This window comes from Acyrthosiphon pisum, chromosome A2, assembly GCF_005508785.2.
Source record: "Acyrthosiphon pisum isolate AL4f chromosome A2, pea_aphid_22Mar2018_4r6ur, whole genome shotgun sequence".
Lineage (NCBI taxonomy): Eukaryota > Metazoa > Arthropoda > Insecta > Hemiptera > Aphididae > Acyrthosiphon > Acyrthosiphon pisum.
In genome coordinates, this window is record NC_042495.1 from 58,707,777 (window position 1) to 58,727,369 (window position 19,593).

General features: G+C 27.5%; 1 protein-coding gene across 7 annotated transcripts in view; it reads right to left on the reverse strand.

The window, feature by feature from the left end:
• LOC100161052 overlaps nt 1-18,432 on the reverse strand; it is a 33,152-nt gene extending 14,720 nt beyond the window's left edge. Inside the window, exons 1-18 of one of the 7 annotated variants that reach the window (XM_029489513.1) lie at nt 18,337-18,352; nt 15,778-15,886; nt 15,479-15,705; nt 15,041-15,378; nt 9,596-9,778; nt 9,393-9,533; nt 8,904-9,086; nt 8,650-8,793; nt 8,266-8,580; nt 8,009-8,191; nt 7,814-7,945; nt 7,437-7,751; nt 6,967-7,149; nt 6,761-6,892; nt 6,360-6,689; nt 6,113-6,295; nt 5,842-5,979; nt 5,009-5,191 (exon numbers count right to left, since the gene is read on the reverse strand). In XM_029489513.1, coding sequence (XP_029345373.1) covers nt 5,009-5,191; nt 5,842-5,979; nt 6,113-6,295; nt 6,360-6,689; nt 6,761-6,892; nt 6,967-7,149; nt 7,437-7,751; nt 7,814-7,945; nt 8,009-8,191; nt 8,266-8,580; nt 8,650-8,793; nt 8,904-9,086; nt 9,393-9,533; nt 9,596-9,778; nt 15,041-15,278 — 2,983 coding nt within the window. In that variant the 5' untranslated portion in view covers nt 15,279-15,378; nt 15,479-15,705; nt 15,778-15,886; nt 18,337-18,352. Of the gene's footprint in view, nt 1-5,008; nt 5,192-5,841; nt 5,980-6,112; nt 6,296-6,359; nt 6,690-6,760; nt 6,893-6,966; nt 7,150-7,436; nt 7,752-7,813; nt 7,946-8,008; nt 8,192-8,265; nt 8,581-8,649; nt 8,794-8,903; nt 9,087-9,392; nt 9,534-9,595; nt 9,779-15,040; nt 15,706-15,777; nt 15,899-15,987; nt 16,105-18,336 lie in introns of those variants that run through there. The other 6 variants (XM_029489512.1, XM_029489510.1, XM_029489509.1 and 3 more) reach the window with 6 other exon arrangements.
• Between the last annotated feature and the right edge of the window lie 1,161 nt (nt 18,433-19,593).

The following is a 19,593-nucleotide window of genomic DNA, read 5'->3' on the forward strand; positions in this document are numbered from 1 at the left end:
AAACACCAATAAATTATGTTTATGAGTCTTCGTTTTATAAGTAAGAAAAAATTTTAAGAAATATCATTTGAAGACCTCTTATTTTTATTTTGTCCTATTCCAGGCATATTTGTAACATTTTACCACCACCAAGAAGCTTTTCCGTTACCATCCTTCTTGTTTCTTTTTTCTTTTTTTTTGTTATTGCTATCCGGCTTGCCGTTTGTTTTCTGTTCATCGTCCTTAGTTTCTTTTCTTACTGGCTTCCCTGTCTTATCCTTTTTACTTTCGGGTTTTTCCTTTTCGACCGGTGATTGTGGTTTTGGGCAACATTGGTACGGCTCAAATGATGGTGTATTGGTCTTAGTGTTTCCCAGACCGATGTAAAAACAGCTGTCGCCTGCAGCAAAATCCAAATTATATTAGCAATTATTGTTTTAATTATATGACATTCTGAACAAATATTTAACGAAAAAGGTGACAAATGCGTAAATTTCAAATTATAAATGCTAAACAAAAGCTTTAATGTAATAAGGGTATGATGGAACAAAATGCTGCAGACGACAAGCTGTTAGTAAAAATAAAATCAACATTTACAGAATTATTCTAAATACAGTAGCATACTAGGTAGAAACATTATACATTTTATATAACTGAATATACAAATCAATATTAATGTTGGTGTTGGACATTAATCTACCTAACGAGCAAAATAATAAAAAAATATATCTGTCCATATTTATGTTATATTTTAGTAGAAAATGCACCTATATATAGATCAACTCTGTTAACAGTCAACTCCTACTGGCGGGATGCAAATTTGTATTGGCAATATTTGGTAAGGTTCTAAATATGTTTAATCATATAATTACTAATTAGATATAATCAAAAGTCTAGATAACCTATGTTTGGTTCTGTACCTAATATTATATACGTTTAAAAAAATCAGCAAGTTTATCTATAATTTATAATAATTGTAGGGATTTATTTTTGTGATGCATTGCAACAAGTATTTCGAGTTTTGTAAATTAAGTAATATAAAATGTGGATTATTATGTGGCGTAATATTATATAGGTACATTATACATGTATAGGATTGATTTATAACAAATGTGTATATACAATGTTTACAAAGTATAATATACCTACTTTTAATTAATATTGCATTTAGCAGCGAAATTGTTTAAATATTTTATTGATCTACATAAATGATTAAAATATGATATTTAAGAAAAAAAATATTTTATAAAATCATCACGTTAAAGAAATGAGGCCATCTAGATAGCCAGATAGGATTAGAAAGAACCTGTGTTAAAAATATTTTGTTATTATAATTAGCTACTGGACAGCTGCCTATTTATATTTTTAGAAAATCAGCATCAGATGTCTAATTTAACATTAAAACTTTTTTACGCATTCAAGCACGAGAGATTTTTTAAATTTAAATACCTGTATGTTCAATTTTTTGCAAATATTTAGTCGCTTTTGGATCTTGAGTTTTTTTTTGACCACCTGAATACGATAGAACGATCACAATTATTGGGACTAATGCTATACAGTTATTTTAAATTATTTAAATACATTAACACGTATATTTCGCTTACTTTTTTGATCAATTAGCCAATTTAACACTTTCCCGCTATTCTTAAGGTTACCTAAGTACAATATAATAATATTATAGTTGATAGAATATAATTCTTATCTTAGACAATAATTATTTGTATACACAAATTACATACAATACATATGCACACTATATTTTATATGCTTATATTAATTAGAATTATATTTATGTATTTAATACATTCATAGGTGTTGCGTATATAAATATGAAATATTATTAAATACTAATATAATATATCGACTAATTGCAAGTGTCTTGAGTTACCTACATATAATTCGTATTGACTATTATCTATATAAATATTGAGTTTATATATATTATAATATAGACTATAGATATAACTATTTTACACGTGTAGGTTCACATCTACATGACTACTAATATATATATATTTTACAATACACACAAATAACGTTTGCATTAACCCGAAAAAAGCTTAAGGTAATCTGAACATTCCCAACACGAGCTTATATACAATCCAATAATTTATGACAGAATGATATATATAAATACGATTAGTAGAAAATTGTATTTCTAATATCCTCGTTGGATTTCAATATTGATTAAACCGTGCCATCGTCTAACGAATATTGTAATAGGATATTACCTACTATTATAATTTATAGTAGCTACGTACCTACAGACTACTGTGTTCGTATAATATTATTTTGTCAACTTTACCTTGGAATCATTAAGATTTAGGAGAAAAATTATATGGCATAATAAAATATTATCATAAAAACATATTAAAGATATTTTGTACTAAGATGACGTGGCACTCCCATGTGTTGTCCTTCATCCTTCTTATAAGTGCGTAACATGGCAAATTTTACGTTCAGCAGATCACGTTTAGGTCCGTTAGTTTAAAATTTAGAGTGAATTGACGTCTTATAATATGTAAATGTAAGATTATTATCTAGGCAACCTCATGAGCTTTTTATTATGATATTTTAATTTTAAAGCGAGTTATGAGTATTTTAAAACTGTAAATTGTCCGTACATCTTAAAATACTCATAACTCGCTTTAAAATTAAAATGTAATAAAAAACCTAAGAAATTGCCTAAACAATAATCTTACCTTTAAATTTTAGAAGAGGTCACCCTAATTTTTAAACCAACAGATGACCTGCTGAGCGTAAAATTTGCTATGTTACGCACTTGTAAGACGATGACAACACATGGGGGTACCACGTACTCTTAACCTAGGGAAATCTTAACGTCTATCAAACTGATCAAACTGATAAAGGAAAAACTATAACTTTATACACAATATACTGGTATATAATATAAGTATATATTTGATATTATGATATATTATGTTATTGTCAACGTTGGCAATCAGTAATTTTCTGTACGTAATAATTGAGTATGTTGACTAATGACCAATCATTGTTGCCTACTGTCAAATAGTGTCAATGGCTAATTCGGTTAGTCAATGTTGACATTGCTTAGAAATATCATAAAATGACTAAAATTGATTATCAATTGAGCTATATTTAACAAGAATATTAAAACTATATAATAAATATTACTTAAATTGATTAAATCATGTATTCTTATATTACGAGTATATAGGTACTTATTATCTAGTTATTATTTATAATATCACTATTACTAATAAAACATATTATTATATTTATTTAACAAGGCAATCTGTTAACCAATTTGAATACGTTCATTTTCTTGACCCCATGATACGTGGAAATTAAAAAAAAATAATTTGGAAAATAATTTACATTTAAATAGCATGGTTTAAGTGTGAGATCAAAAATAAAGTGGAGGAGGTTAGATACACATGTCTCAAGTTCTCAACATTTTTCTTTGTTCCAATATTTAACACGTAATTAGCATATTGTCTTCGAACAATTTTATTTTTTCAAAAATGTTGTTTCGTAAATAACGACTTTGAATGTTGTAAAAATTATTTTTAATTCGTTAACATTTATCGATGAGATAAGTCAAGGAAATAGTATTAAGATGATGCCACACTCGCATGTGTTGTCTCCGTCTTATAAACGCGTAACATACCAAATTTAGGCTCAGAAATTCAAGTTTTATGCCGTTAGCTTAAAAATTAAAGTAAATCGACCTATTATTAAACTTGATGGTAAGAACATTATCTGTGTTTTGTTGGAAGTTTTTTTACGATAATTCAGTTTTTAAGTAAATTATGAGCATTCTTAATTGACATTTATTATACACACATAACTTACTTAAAAACTGAATTATCGTAAAACAACTTCCAACAATACATAGATAATGTTCTTACCATTAAGTTTCATAATAGGTCGATTCACTCTAATTTTTAAGCTAACGGCATAAAACTTGAATTTCTGAGTCTAAATTTGGTATGTTATGCGTTTGTAAGACGGAGACAACACATACGGGTGTGGCGTTCTCTTCCGTCAAAATACAAGCCATAAAATCGGGAAAATGGACTAAAAATTGAGGAAATATGCCCTTAAAACTATTGACCCATTGACCCCATTGACCAGTAGTTGACATTTAGTGAGTCCAATAGACGAATTTTTCCCATATGTATAAGTATACGTGTAAATATTGAGACCAGCCTGTTTGAGTCCAATAAGCGAATAAGTCCATTAACCGTTAGTCTCATAAGTGGCAACTACTGTATGTTTTAAAGTTCGTAAGCGATAAGTCGATAATCAACTCAAGAAAATAACGATAGAAGACTTTACTTATCAATTACGGAAATATTCGGTACGCCATTTATCAACAATGTCTGTTGCCACCTGCATTACTCATACATCGCCCAGACACTCAATCATTACTTACATTGACGAAAATTCCAATATTGACGGTAACATAATAGGACATAATCACCAATAGAAACACAAATTATGTACAAAATAATGTAGCTTTAAGTCAATAATTTAAAAAAAATATTTTTTTCAGAGCTATTTATATCATTGTTGGTACATCAACAACTGTAAATAATGTTATTCCAACACAAATAAAATGTTTTTTTATAATTATTTAGGTATTTATATAATATATTATCTATATATCATTATTATATACCAACATTATCATTATATCATTCCATCATATGACACTTATTATTAAATTTGTCTTTATTATAATGTCGTAGGTAGTATTAAATTTAAAATTAACTCAACTTAATTTTATGGTTACAATATACTTATAGATATTATCTCATTTATTGTAAAAATATTATAAAATACAATTAAATATATTAAAGTAAATGTACCTAATAAATACTAGTAAATAATCAAAAAACATATTCATTTTAAAGTATTTTATCATTATAATTTATAATTATACCTATGATTAGGTATTGTATCAAGTAATTTATTACTACATTGATCCAACATTTTTATTATTTCATTAAGAATTGACACTTATTTAATTACAACAACTTACCGTCATACATGATAGGAACTCCCGTTTCATAATAGACTAGGGCAGGAAAACTAAAAATGCCAATTTCTGACGCCAACTTTGAATCAGTTGATTTGACGAATTGAATGCCTTCCTTATCAGTATCATCATCTATAGTTTCTAACTCTTCCAATATACTAGGACAAGCTTCACATTTATCATCGTCTATAAATATATACGCATCTATTTTTAATAATAATATTGTGATGACTATGCATTTTCTATTAAATACCTACATACTTACAATACATACCTAATTATGAGTAAATATTATTCAACATTTTTATCAAAGAAAACAAAAGGTACTCACTCGACCACTTATTTGATAAGTGGCCGTCGTTTTTGTCAAATAACACAATATAGGTAATATTTAACTTTTTTTCAATTAAGTGTTTCTAACTACCTACACTGAATTTAAGAAACTTATAAGATAGAACTGCTGCTGACAACTATTTAGCTATAAAGGTTTAATACTATAGTCTATAATGTAGGGGTTTCATACAAATTATGCTATGTTATAAATTCTATACAACTTTTATAATATTAAGGATTGATAAAGAAAAAAATAAATATACATAAAATTAAAAACTTAAGTAATTTGGCCATTTTAATCTATTTGTCGAATACCTATACGTAGTAGAGCCTATGGGTAGATTAAAATCAGTTAATTGTGAATATGTAAGCAACTTAAAGCTGGGGTCCATAATTTTGATATTCTAAATATTATTATGGTTACAAATAATAATTTATTGGAAATTCCCATACCTATTATAGTTTGTACGCATGTATTAAAATGTATTATATTTTATACGTACAAAAGAAAACTGCTAAGTGTTCAACATCATTGATTAAAGTTTGCAGAGTTTTTCTATCAACACTTTCAATAAAATCTGGTTCAGACTCGTGCAAGTCGAGAACCCATTCTAAAATTGCTTCTTCGTGCATCAAATCACCTGTTAAACATAATATGTTTATGTTATCACGTATCATACTTACTATGTATTAGTATCTAAGGTAATAAGTCAATATTAAATTGTTTAATTACTCTCTTAAATATATTATACATATATGTATATAAATGTTCACCTGAGTAAATTTTTCGGAATTTGTTTCTGTAAAACAATAATGTTGGTAAACCCGGTAGATCGTATTCTTTTTCTATTCCTTCATCTGAAGTTTTTAAAAATTGAATGTTTTTTTCCTCACACTCGTCATCAATGTTTTCCAACTCTGATATTATTTTTTGACTTTTTTTGTCTCCTTCTTTATCTAAAATAATGTATACATTACTATACTAGTCTTTAAACAACGTATGCTTGTTGAAAAAACATACAAAAAAATACAACTACAAATTGTTTTTCATTTAATATTTTCTCCAACATCTTAGTATTAACTTCTTCAATACGTCCAGGCACCTTAAGAGTTTCTTCATCTATTAGCCAAGTCAATACTTCATCTTCATCTTCCAAATCACCTGTATAAACTAATGGTTCTTTATTTCTAAAAAATACTAGTGAAGGGAATGCCCTAAGTCCATATTCTCTAGCAATTGATGCATCTTCAGTAGTTACAAATACTATTCCGGTCTCATCTAATTCATCATCGATATTTTCAAACCCGTCGAGAATGCTATCACATTCTTCTCCTTCTTCACATCTCCCACCTAAATTAAATAAATATTTTAGATTATAAAGAATAAATACATATATAAATTATTTATTTTAAATTACTAACTAAAGTAAACCAAAACGTATTCATGATCAACAATAAGGGTTTTAAGTATCTCGTCAGTAACTTCTTCGATGGTTGCAGTAGTTTTTTGCTCAATGAGCCATTTTAATACTTGTTCCTCGTTTATAAGATCACCTAAGATTAAAATTATGTGATTTTAATTGTACAAATTTATAAATTATATTATGCAATGATATAAAATGAAATACCTTCATAAATAGCGGGAATTTTATTTTCGAAGTATACTAACGTAGGTAAATGATCGATGCCATACTCTTTAGCTTCATTCGCATCATCCAACCGTACAATCACAATACCTTCTTTATCCAATTCATCATCAATATTTTCTAATTCATTTAATATACGAATATCTTCTCTATCGTCCTTATCATCTATTTAAAACATGTTTAATGAAACAATTTAAATAATAAAATGTTAACAATATACTTATATGTATGTATGTAAATTATGAAGAATTGTTTTTACAGAAATAAAAATTGAAACTAAGTTTACAATATAAAACAGTTATCCTTTATCTATATATCTAAATGTAATTAAATTGAATATATTAATTGTAACTTGTCAAATCCACAAACAAAAATAATCAAAATTACTTCCCTTTCTGTGGTTATTGTGATATATAATAATAACAGCTTAGGTATTTAAAAACCGTACTTACAAAACAATACTGCCAAGTAAGCTTCAGACTCAATCAGCTTGTCGACAATTTCATCTGTAACTTCAGGTATTTCCGAATGTCTTTTTTGGTGTATTAGCCAACTTAAAACTTCTTCTTCTTTAAGTAAATCACCATTATATAGATGAGGAATTCTTTTTTCAAAATACATAAGTTTTGGTACTGTTGTTATGCCGTATTCTCGAGCCTCATCAATATTAGAAATTTTTACGAATGCGATTCCACTTTGATCACATTCATCATCAATATTTTCCAACTCAACCAAAACCTTTTGGCTTTTTTTTTGGTTTTTATCATCTAAAAATTAACCTGTGTATAAAAATATTATTTTTATTAAGTACTGAATATTTTTAACTTACAGAACAATACAGCCACGTTTGATAATTTATTTATTAGAATATCAAGCATCTCATCAGTTACATCTTCTATTTCGTCGTGTTTTATTTGGTAACTAAGCCATTCCAATACTTTGTCTTCATCCTCCAAGTTGCCTGAAATATAAATTAAAATATTCAACTGTATATTTGACTATTTAATGAATAAATATTATATACCATTATAGAGTGTTGGTACACCATTTTCAAAGTATAATAAAGCTGGTAGTTCTTCAATTCCATAGAGCTTTGCTTCTTCATCATCATCAATTTTCACAAATACAATTCCAAGTGAATCACATTCGTCATCAATGTTTTCAAGTTCATTTAATGCTTTTTGAGATTTTTTATCGTTATTGTCATCTACAAGTTTAAGTATAAATTATAATTTGTTCATTTTAATACAACTATATTATTTATGCGTGCCAAATACATACAGAAAAGAACTGCAATATTTTTTCCTTCTTTAATAAGACGATCCATCATTTCATTCGTAATGTCTTCAATTTCATCTTTTTGAAGTTGATCAATAAGCCAATGTAATAACGCGTCTTCATTTTCAATGTCACCGTCATAGATGTTTGGTATTTGTTTTTCAAAGTAGACAACTGCAGGGACAGAATTTAAACCAAATGAAGAAGCTGCTAGTGGATCTTCAATTTTCACAAACTGTATTCCATGACGGTCACAATCATCATCAATTTTTTCCAGCTCATTCAAAACTCTTAAAGAATCTTCGTCATCATTATCGTCTGAAAAATTGTCAATAGTTTCATAATCCATAATATAATAAAAAAAATGTAGGTACTAGTAAATCTTACAAAACAACACAACAAGGTTATCAACAGAACCAATAAGTGTATCTAATGTTTTTGATGTAACATCCTCAATAACATCTTCTTCATCTCCTGTAGACTTGTTCTGTACTAACCACTCGAGAACATCTTCTTCTCTAGTTAATTCATCTAAATTATGAGAAATGTTATGTTTTAACAACCATGTTCATAAATATACACTGTATAGATACAAATATTATAATTTATAATATAAATGTGTCTTTTGACAAACCACTGACGTTCATAGACAATTGGTATTTGATGCCGATAATAAACCAACTTCGGTAAATCCCCTAAATTGTACTCGTCTGCTAAACTCGAGTCGTGTATTTTTACAAATCCAATCCCTAGCTGATCTGCTTCATCGTCAATATTTTCCAATTCTTGTAACGCTTTTGCGCATTTCTTGCAGCCTGATTTATCTAAAACAACAATCATAATATTAACGATAAAATTATGTAAATTAAAAATCAGATAAATGATCTCGCTATATTGCATGGATAAAGCTATGAAAGGTTATACATTTCTAAAGGGGGCGCTGAGGTAAATAGCTGAAATTGGGGTAACAGCTTACAACCATTTCACTTACGGATATCCTTTAAAGTGCATTCTGATCGTTCAGGACCTAATTCAATGTAATGTATCGATTTCAATGTCTTAAATACTTTTGTATTATGTTTTTATTTGTTTTATAATGTATTAGAAAATAAATGAAAAATTTTACTTACAGAACAAAACAGCTACATAATCCGTATCTTCAATAATTTTCTGTAATATTTTTGAATTTACTTCCTCAATACGATCTGGTAAATCTAAAGCTTCTAAACTAGTTAAAAACTCTAATACTGAATCTTCATCCATAAGGTCTCCTATAATTATTATACAAAACTATTATAGTTAAATAAAAAAAGATGATTTTAAATGTACACACCTTCATAAATGATTGGTTCTTTCTTTCGGAAGTAAGTGAGGGCTGGGAAATTTTTTATTCCATAATGTTTAGCCAGTCTTTTATCATTAATTTTTACAAAATCTACTCCAAACGTGTCAGTATCATCATCAATATTTTCAAGTTCTTCTAGTACTTTGTCACAAGTATGACAGCTTCTGGTATCTATGTATGTAAATATTAAATGTATCAATACATAAGTTTAGTGTTTACTCAAAATAAAAATAATTATAATGTATTATTCATATTCAAAATATGTTATTAATATATATATTTTAAATTCTATCGTACCTATTGTTAATAAATTACCTACAATGGTCAATGAATGTCAATCATATAAATAGTCTCATTTTATACAATTATCAATGGTTAATGAACTATTCTAGTTCATTTTATGATTGACATTAAAGTATAATTACAAAATGGGTATATTTTTGTTGTATGAAAAAAAATCGATGATTAAATATTCAGATGTAAAATCATTCGGGGAAAAAATAAAACAAAATGTTGATTTTATAAACCTTAGTAATAGTAGTTTATATCCATATAGAATGGTTACACACAAAAATATTAAATATAAAAGGTGATTATTTTAATAATAGACCCGCTTATACTATTACTACAGTTTTAATAATAAACACTTACTATATAAAAACAATTTCTAAAAAGTTAATTTTTTTGTTAAATTAAATATGTTCTTCTAATATTTTATATTGATTATACAAATATGTAATTGATATATTTAAATAAGAATTGTGAAGGGCAACCTGGAAAATGTGTTGTTAAAACTTTAAATATATTAGTTCAATATTCAATATTTGTAGATCAACATTCAATAGTATAATATTTAAAATCATAAAATAAAAATTTAAATTGCCATATTTGTTATTAATAATTTAAAGATATTAAAATGGGCTCGTCAATAAACACAAAATGCAAATTATATGGATAATGTAGAAGGGCTGGAAATTGATTTTAAATACCGATATAAATTGTTAAGAATATTCCAAGGAATAAAAATCGTTTTAAAATGTGTATACCTATATAAAACGATTTAAAGTATAAAAAAAAATTAATTTAAATTTAAAACAATAGCTAATAAATCTACAATATTATTCATCAGTGGGTAATAACTTAAACTAATAAGCAGGAAATAACTAATATCGTTTAATTATTTATGTCTATTTCAGTATTTCACAGCCGTGCGTAACTATGCGTATAGAACGCGCTAACTACGAAGGGTTTCCTGTAGATAGAAATTTAAATTTAAATCGTAAAAATGTAAGTGATATTTTAAATTGAAAAAAAATGACGATTAAAATTTAATTATAAATCAGTAAACAATTAAATCGTATTGTGCAATAATATAAAAATCATAAAATTATAAAATCAATTTATTATTCTAAATTTAAATCAGAAAAAATAATATTGATAAGTAAAATTGAATTTAGAACCGAAAATTTTCATTTTTATTTTAATCCTTGTAATATACAGTATCATATTTTCTGTAATTAAATTATTATTTATTTGTGTACCATAATTTATTTAAGTACTAGCCTTTGTTTAGAACAATTTAAAATTAAAATAATATAATGTTGATATTTTTGTGGCACTTAAAAATCTGAGATTTCGTTCTTCTTCTATTGGTTTTGATATTTCAAAAATTTAAAACCCTTATATATTTAAGTAACAGTTTGAACAGTTACCACCTATATAATATTATATGAGGTGTATAAACTAGGGCAAATACAGTAACGAGTAAAATATATTGTTTATGTATATTTTTTATTCATAATACTTAGGTTAGGGCAAATACAGTGACGAGTAAAATATATTGTTTATGTATATTTTTTATTCATAATACTTAGGTAGGTACCTACCTACTACCTATTGTATTTTGAGTATAAGAATTGTTTATATTTTCCTGGTTTATATAGCTTTTCATTAGATATTATTTAGAAAATTAGGTAGGTACCTATTATATACTATGTATAGGTACCTAATATTATTCTATAGCGTGACCTATTTGGAGTAGGTATTTTATAGTTTATTATATAATATCAAAATAGCTGATACCAAAATATATTGGTGTTCTACCCACAATGAAAAATACGGTCCTATGTGAAAATTGTCCTCGTTTATATAAGCTCCCATCTATTTAACATTTATTTAAATTAATATAGTTTAACTTTTGATGTAGGTAGCTGAGCAGTTCTAGTTGAAGTGTCTTTGAATATTACATTTATGTATTCCGAATAATATTAAATTATCAAAAGTTACACTTTAAGTGTTAAGCGTCAATTTTCTAAATACTACTTTCTACCTACCTATATAATATATTATTCAATTAGATTTTGAGGACACTACACACATTTTGTTGTATCTTTCCTATACACACATCAACAAAAAAAAAAACCGTGACAAACGTCATGGTAATAATTGTTATAATAATATTATGTTCTTTATAATAATTATCATATTTAAAGTAAATAATGTTTTTTGTTTTATATGGCTTTTAAACAATCAATTTATAATCCGAATATACGTTATACGAGAGTGGGCTTATAAATACGTATATATGCGTTTCAATAATCTATTTTCGTGTTTATGATACTGATATTTTGTTTTCCAGTTTTCACAATATAAAAATATGTTGTTCTAGTTTCTAATTATGTTTCGATAACGATTTGCGTAAAAGTACTAATTTTTTAAAATCATATTCATATACTTACAAATGCTACAATAGACCCATCTAGCATAACCCATCCGTAGAACGAATCCAAGTAAATAATAATATATGACCTATCTTTAGATCTAAAGGGTCTTACATAATTTATAATAAGTAATGACAACTAACAAGTGACAACTACTGTTATCAACAGCAAGCTATTAAACATTTAGTTTTAGTACTAATTTTAATTATACTAAATACTAATGCCTGCCAATAATTGGTCTAAATTATGTTTTTTTTTGTTTTTATATTTTTTTGAAAAAGAAAGTCTTAAAATAATTTAAATCTCGCCTATATCTAAAGCTGTTTATTTGTTTAATATTTTACAAAACACAAGGGTACCATAGAATACGGAGGTAGATACTAGATACTACCTGGATACAAGGTAACTATAATTATAATATGTTAGTTACAAAGATAATCTTCAGAAAAATAAAAATAATAAATATAGTTAGATAAGAACTACCTGTTCATATGAAATATTATAGTGTTTTAAATAACATAAAAATATTAATTTATAAATAACTTACATTTACTAAGATAATACGTTATAATACCATGGTGGATAATTTTATTTGTAATCATTTTGTATAATAACGTCATAAAAAAATATTAATAAAATATTTAAACAAAAATATGATATACATAATATTATATTATTATTTTTCAATATACAGTAATATTATATTCTGTATCTTGTAACTAGGTTTAAAATACAGTTAAACTGTTTATAATAATTTATTTATCTAATTACATAATTTATACATAGAAATTTGTCACGTTAAACTATATTGTGATAGGTAACTAACAATAATAATCCTATTATATGATGATACTTTGCCGAAGTTATATTAAAATAGGATTGTACTATTTTTTTTACCTTAAAAAATGTTCATAAATTATTGTTACACTGGAACTACCTACCTACATATTCTGAGCAGAGCTCGTTCTACCCAAAAATAGTTAATTTGTGTCAAATTTATTGTATTCAATGTTTATTTTAATTTGTCCTTGATACTTTCTGGAAATTAAGTAAGAAATTGGGAAAAATTGTCTTTTTTTCATATTTTGTATTCAATAGTTTAATAGTCTAAAAAAAGAACGTTGCGTGTGTAAATAAGGAAAGTAGGTAATTATTTATATTTACTAGGAACAATAATTGCAATAAAACAGTAGACGTTTAAAACCCTAAAAATATAAATATGTACCTATGTCCTATACATATATAAATTGTCATAGCGGAGGTTTTTCCGATTATAACATTTAAAAACAGCTGTTGCGTGATGTCAGTTCAGCAAAGATGAAATGAAACGGTCCACACTACCTCAGATGGAGTCAGGCGTGTGCTATTATTATCTCCGGCGCTCGGCCTCCGCAAAATCGTCAACAGCAGTCAGGGGATAGTGTAACCATAATAATACCATGGCCGTCGCGCGTCTTACAATCCAAATTTCTCTCTCTTCTCCACCGGAATACTTCCATTAGAAAGGTCAGCTCTTAAACAATTCGAAAACACTGCCAACAATAGAAACCACTATTCTATGATGCTATTTTTTTTTCAAAATTTCGCGCGCCCATCGTATTGAAGCTTTCAACTTTTGGGTTACATTTTATATAAACGATAATGTTTTAAATAGGAGGGCTATTAATAAAATCATCAATATATATGTATATATATATTTGATATACATAATAATATATCAGTATTAACAGTGTACTTTTTTATTCTTTGACACTAATAATATTCCATTAGCGATATTTGACTTTATCCCATGCCAAAACCAAATCTGTTTAAAATCATTCAAATAAAAAATCGCACACGTATATTTTTACATACATTAAGTTATATAAAAACAAACACTGTGTTTAATAATAACGTACGTCATAAAAGTCGTATCATATTACGATTTGGCATTGAATATTAACATACATATTTTGCAATTAATATATACAGATTTGTTCGCCTCCTCGATTTTACGAATTTTCTATTAAAATATTTGGTTAAACAGTTTAAATGCTTAAGTTATAAATTTTTTTCGATAATTATAACCAAATCTCTGTTATTTTAACAAAATAGTTTGGCAATTCATTCAAACAGATTAATTTTTTTTCCTATTATTGAAATCCCAGCCAGTGACTCATAATATATGCAGCTGCCAACTCACCAACTTAAAAATTTGGGGCAAGATTAATAGATTTTGCCAAATAGCTGAACAAGTTTGCTCTAACTCCAGTGTTCTCTTGTAACATTTAATAATACATAATTTTGGAGACGTCATAATCATGTACTGAAATAAAGTGAAGGTAGTATTGAATCATATTTGTATTTTGTATACCTCTCAAAATATTGTAAAATACTAAAATAGTATTTGATCAACATCCACCCGTTTGACATACGCTACTAACTGTCCACTGAAATCCTTTGATTTACCAGTAATTTTGCTCTACTCTTTATTTTTATTTCCAGATTAAGTTATTTAAACGTAATTTATAGGATATTTTTGTGCTATATACCTGGGTGTAAATAAAATAAGAATAATATGATAATCTGTGCACGTGGTGTAAGTGACCTAACCTCTTGTTTGCACATCGTAAATCACACACCAATTATATTTTAAACTTTTCTTATTAGAAATACCTAGGTGGTATAATAATGCAATAATGCCAATAAAAATGTGTGTCATCGCATTACTTACACCAAAATACGGCAACGTAGTCCTTTTCGTTTAACACCCTTTCCAGCTGTTTGGCGGTCACTTCCTCTATTATCGGCTCTGCTTGGTCTTTCGGTCGGTACGTGGATGCCGGCGGGTCTGGTGCCGAAGCCGTGGATCCGCTGACTGGTAAGTCTTTTTTAGCGGTCACGTGCTGCTGGAATGCGATCGCGGTAAACGCGATCACGGCTAGGAAGCCGTGCCACGTGAATCGAATCATATTAGTTTGAGAATCGATAAATCAATGAGTGTTTCGTGCGACGGTCGTACGGGCGGAGAAGAGATATTTCAATAAATTGTGCGAGGGCGGCGGAAAAGAGCTAAAATCGAGAATAAGTTTTTTTTTTACGTACGTCAATACGTTAATTTAAGTTGTTAATATTTTACGATTTTTTTTTGGAACGGAAGACTGGTACTGACCAGCAGCCGCATGACTAGCTAACGCGCGTACTGTGCCTGGGCAATAGTCCGTTTGGGAACCGCCGCCGCTAATCACTCCTACACCCGTGAGAGTTTCGAGCAAGCTCGAACAGTGTTGTACGGCCGCCAAGTTACATTCAATTTTACATCTCATACAAATGCAGACTGATCGTGCTATCTTGAACAAACCAAGTTGTGTAATGCAGTCAAATAGTGCATTATTAGATCTAATTTCATTAAAAAAAAAAAAATTGAAGAACTCTCCATGGAGACCCTATTTGCAAAAAATAACAATTTACCTGACATATTGTAAATGATCAACGCCGTGGTTTGTACTCAAGACCAAATGCTCTTGTTTCATATTTTGATCGAAATTCATAAATTGATTTGTAATATTAGTGTACCTCTCTAAAATATAGAGTTTGCTTATTAGTTATTATTTATAAATTCTCTACCTATATTATTATAATGTTCATGCGCCTAATAACAAGTTTATTTTCTTGACTCACATTTAATATTTTTACACCATGTCCACCTAGCCTCATGTCTACTTTTGCATTCGACATAATATTATGTTGCCATATTATGGTTGAGATCATTATTCGATTACTTACATTAATATTTAATTGTATATTACAATAACATCACACTATATTATTTGTATTTTCAATTTTCAATCATAAATTTAGTAATAATATATATTATATTAATATTTCGTAATACTCAGTAACTGCATCGGGATTTTTATCAATAAATCCAAACATAATAATTTCTTCATATAAAAATAGTAGAATGACAAATAATATAATTAACTTTATGGAATTCAAAGAAACCGACATTAGTTTTAAATTTTAATCCGTTTTTCAAGAACAGTACAAGAGTGGTTTTTCAATTCTATGGTTTCGGTTTGGGTTTTGAAAACGGTTTTTTAAGGTCTTAGGTTTCGGTTACGGTTTTTTAACCGGTGTTTCAAAGATTTTGGTTCCGGTTCCAGTTCCGGTGTTCAGAAATGAGAAAACCGCGGTTCTAACCGGTTTTTTGGAAAACCGGTTAAACCGGTTTCGATCCCTGCAAAAAAATATATTTTTATGTTGTTTAATACAAGAATCGAATTCATTGAACATCGTCATTCATAGAGTACAATTTTTAAAAATGCATTGTGAAACTCACGTATTCATTAAAACGCCGATTATAGGAACGTAAAATATATATTGTTATACTAATTAAATGAGTCACTAAAAAAATATAAGTACCTAGATGTTTCTCATGTTTCCCATGTCTCTCAACAATAAATGTATAATATAATATGATGTGTAAGTATGGTTTCATTAAATTTGAGATATTGAACAAAAACAGCCACGCAGAACAATGTAATTGATAGATTTTTATTATATTATATTACAACAGTTTATATTATTCTGCATTAGTTTGGAAACTAATATTATTTTAGTATTAAATATATATCCGACTTTATACTACCTATAAGAATTAGACTTTGAAAGTTAATTGATTTAATTACCTTATACTTATGCATTCCATATTTATTATTTACACTAAAAAAGTAAGACTATAAACATATATTTATTTATAAACCTTAAGAGTTAATTTGTTTGAATACGCTAAACTCAAGAATTAGGTATCAGTCCGATTTGAATAATTCTATTCACGTAAGATAAAGGTTATAATTTACAAGGCTATATAATATACATCACACTACGACCCTTAGAAGCGGTGCAGTAACCATAAACGTAAACGAAATAGGCAAATTAATATATACTTCAATTTTAATGTTATAAGCTAGGTTTAAAAAAATGCTCGGGGGACATATTGATTTTTTTTTTAATAGGTAGGTAAGTATAGGTTTATTGTACTGTAATGTAAAATTTAACTAGGTGTTTAATGGCTAATGGCCATAATTGCCGATACTTAAGAGTTAAGATCAATAAAAAAATAATAATGGGTATAAGTGCGTTAAATATATATATAATTTAGGTGTAAATAATAATACCTTAATAATACAGTAATATCATACTTTAATATAGGCTTTAAATATATATTAATTTTTAAACGTTCCCACATTAGTAGTAGTAATAGCAAACAGTAAACTTACTTGAAATAGCAAAATATATATTTTTTGTTACATCAGTGTTAGATACAATTTTCTTAACACAAAGTTTGAATTATGTGATAGTAAATTCAGTGGTGTAGCCAGGATTTTTTTTACGGGGTGGGGGGCAGGTAATACGTTTGCGGGTTTAACTAGGGTCTCCCATAAGTTTATTATACTGATGTCGACGATTTATTTTAGATATTAGTTTCTGTGTGGTTATGTATTTGCAGTAACTTTCATAGACCATTGAAAAATTATTTCTTACAATTTCGGAGTGGTGGGGCTATGCTGGCCTACTGGAAACGCCACTGAGTAAATTAAATGTTGAAACTTTTATAAAGTATTTTTTGCATATTTAGAATTTTTGATTTTATTTTAGGTCAGTTTTTGGTCTTTTTAAAAAAACTTTCGTTTTTTTAAATTTTTTTCATTTAATTTTACAGTATTTTTGATGATTAAATATATAATATACAACTACATTTATTTTTATTTATTATTATTTTTTTATTTATTTAACCTTTTCGCTGCCTTTTTTTTCTAAAAATGTTTATTGTAATTTGGTGAGTTATTTACTTAATAACTAATTTTTTCAATTTAATTTTTTTAATTTTTTAATCAATTAGGTACTAATTATTACTAACACAAACTATGACAATTTTGAAAATATTTTGAATATTGAATATCTCCTTAAATGTTCAGAATTAAAACATATTAGGTAAGCGAGTTATGGTGAGAATTTAGTATTTACCATTCAACAGTTTCATCACGATTCACGCCCAATGCTTGGCCGCTACTGCGAGTTCCTTCGTAGGAGTGACTTCTATGGATGTCTACTCTGACTACTCTATGGACTATGGTTTTAGTAAAAAAAAAAACAAAATACCACATTGGTCGTTCTCAACTTACACGAAAGACGGGGAAAATAAAGTAGTACCTACCTAGAAGTATAGAAGTGTAAGTGGGTAGGTACTGTCGATGACGTAGGTACCTTCGTTTTTAATTAAGTTATTTGTATAGGTATAGACAATTTCTTATGTTGGAGAGATATTGAAAAAAATTCTTATCACTTCATTTTATTTAGGGCTAATGGTTATGTAAAGTGAAGACCATAGGGTGGTGCACTGTGCACTGTGTGTCACATATGAGCTGTTGAAAGCAGTTATCGTCAACTTGGGTCTTCTCAACAATAACGGAGGCGGTCACGGTGGCGTGATAGTTGGCGTGTGACTATTATAGTCACTACTCAGTACACACATAATATAAAAATGGGTGTTTATAATTTGCACCAAAATAAAGTTATGTAATTTGCACCATCGTAGATAGTTGAAAATAGTGTTTGCAATTTACACCAAAATGAGTATCTATTTATAATATGCATGTATTCGATTATTTCGTCGGTACTCTCGGTGACGTCGAGACTTAACAAACTCAAATGGCAATAATTATTTTTCGGGATTTCTAACTACCAGTAGCAATTGTGTTATTACACAGTATTATAGATTCATTAGGTTTTGATAAAAAATAACGAATTTATTATATTATTATTGTTATATATAAGGTAGCTTTAAAGTCAATACTGACGCTACTGTTGAACGATGTCGGTGTGAGTGGATTAAGAAATTTAAATGGAATATTCTGTGGAAGTTATTCGTTATTATTTATTACTATTAGTTATTAGTTATTACTTTAAATATTACCTTAATATCGTATACTCTACTATTGAAACGTGTACACGGTGTACCTAACATAGTATCGAAAGAATAATGGATTTTAATTTTAGTGAAAATTACAATCCATTAAAATATGTGTATATACATTTCTATTACACAATAATAATGACACTTATTATTTGCATTGACCGTCACAAATTTAATATGAAATAAATAAAAAATGAAATACTCGTATATATAACTTAACCTAACCTAACTTGCCTTAAAACTGGTATATAAAACTGAAATTATGCACGCATCTCTAACATTTATTTAATTAATTTATAGCATAATAT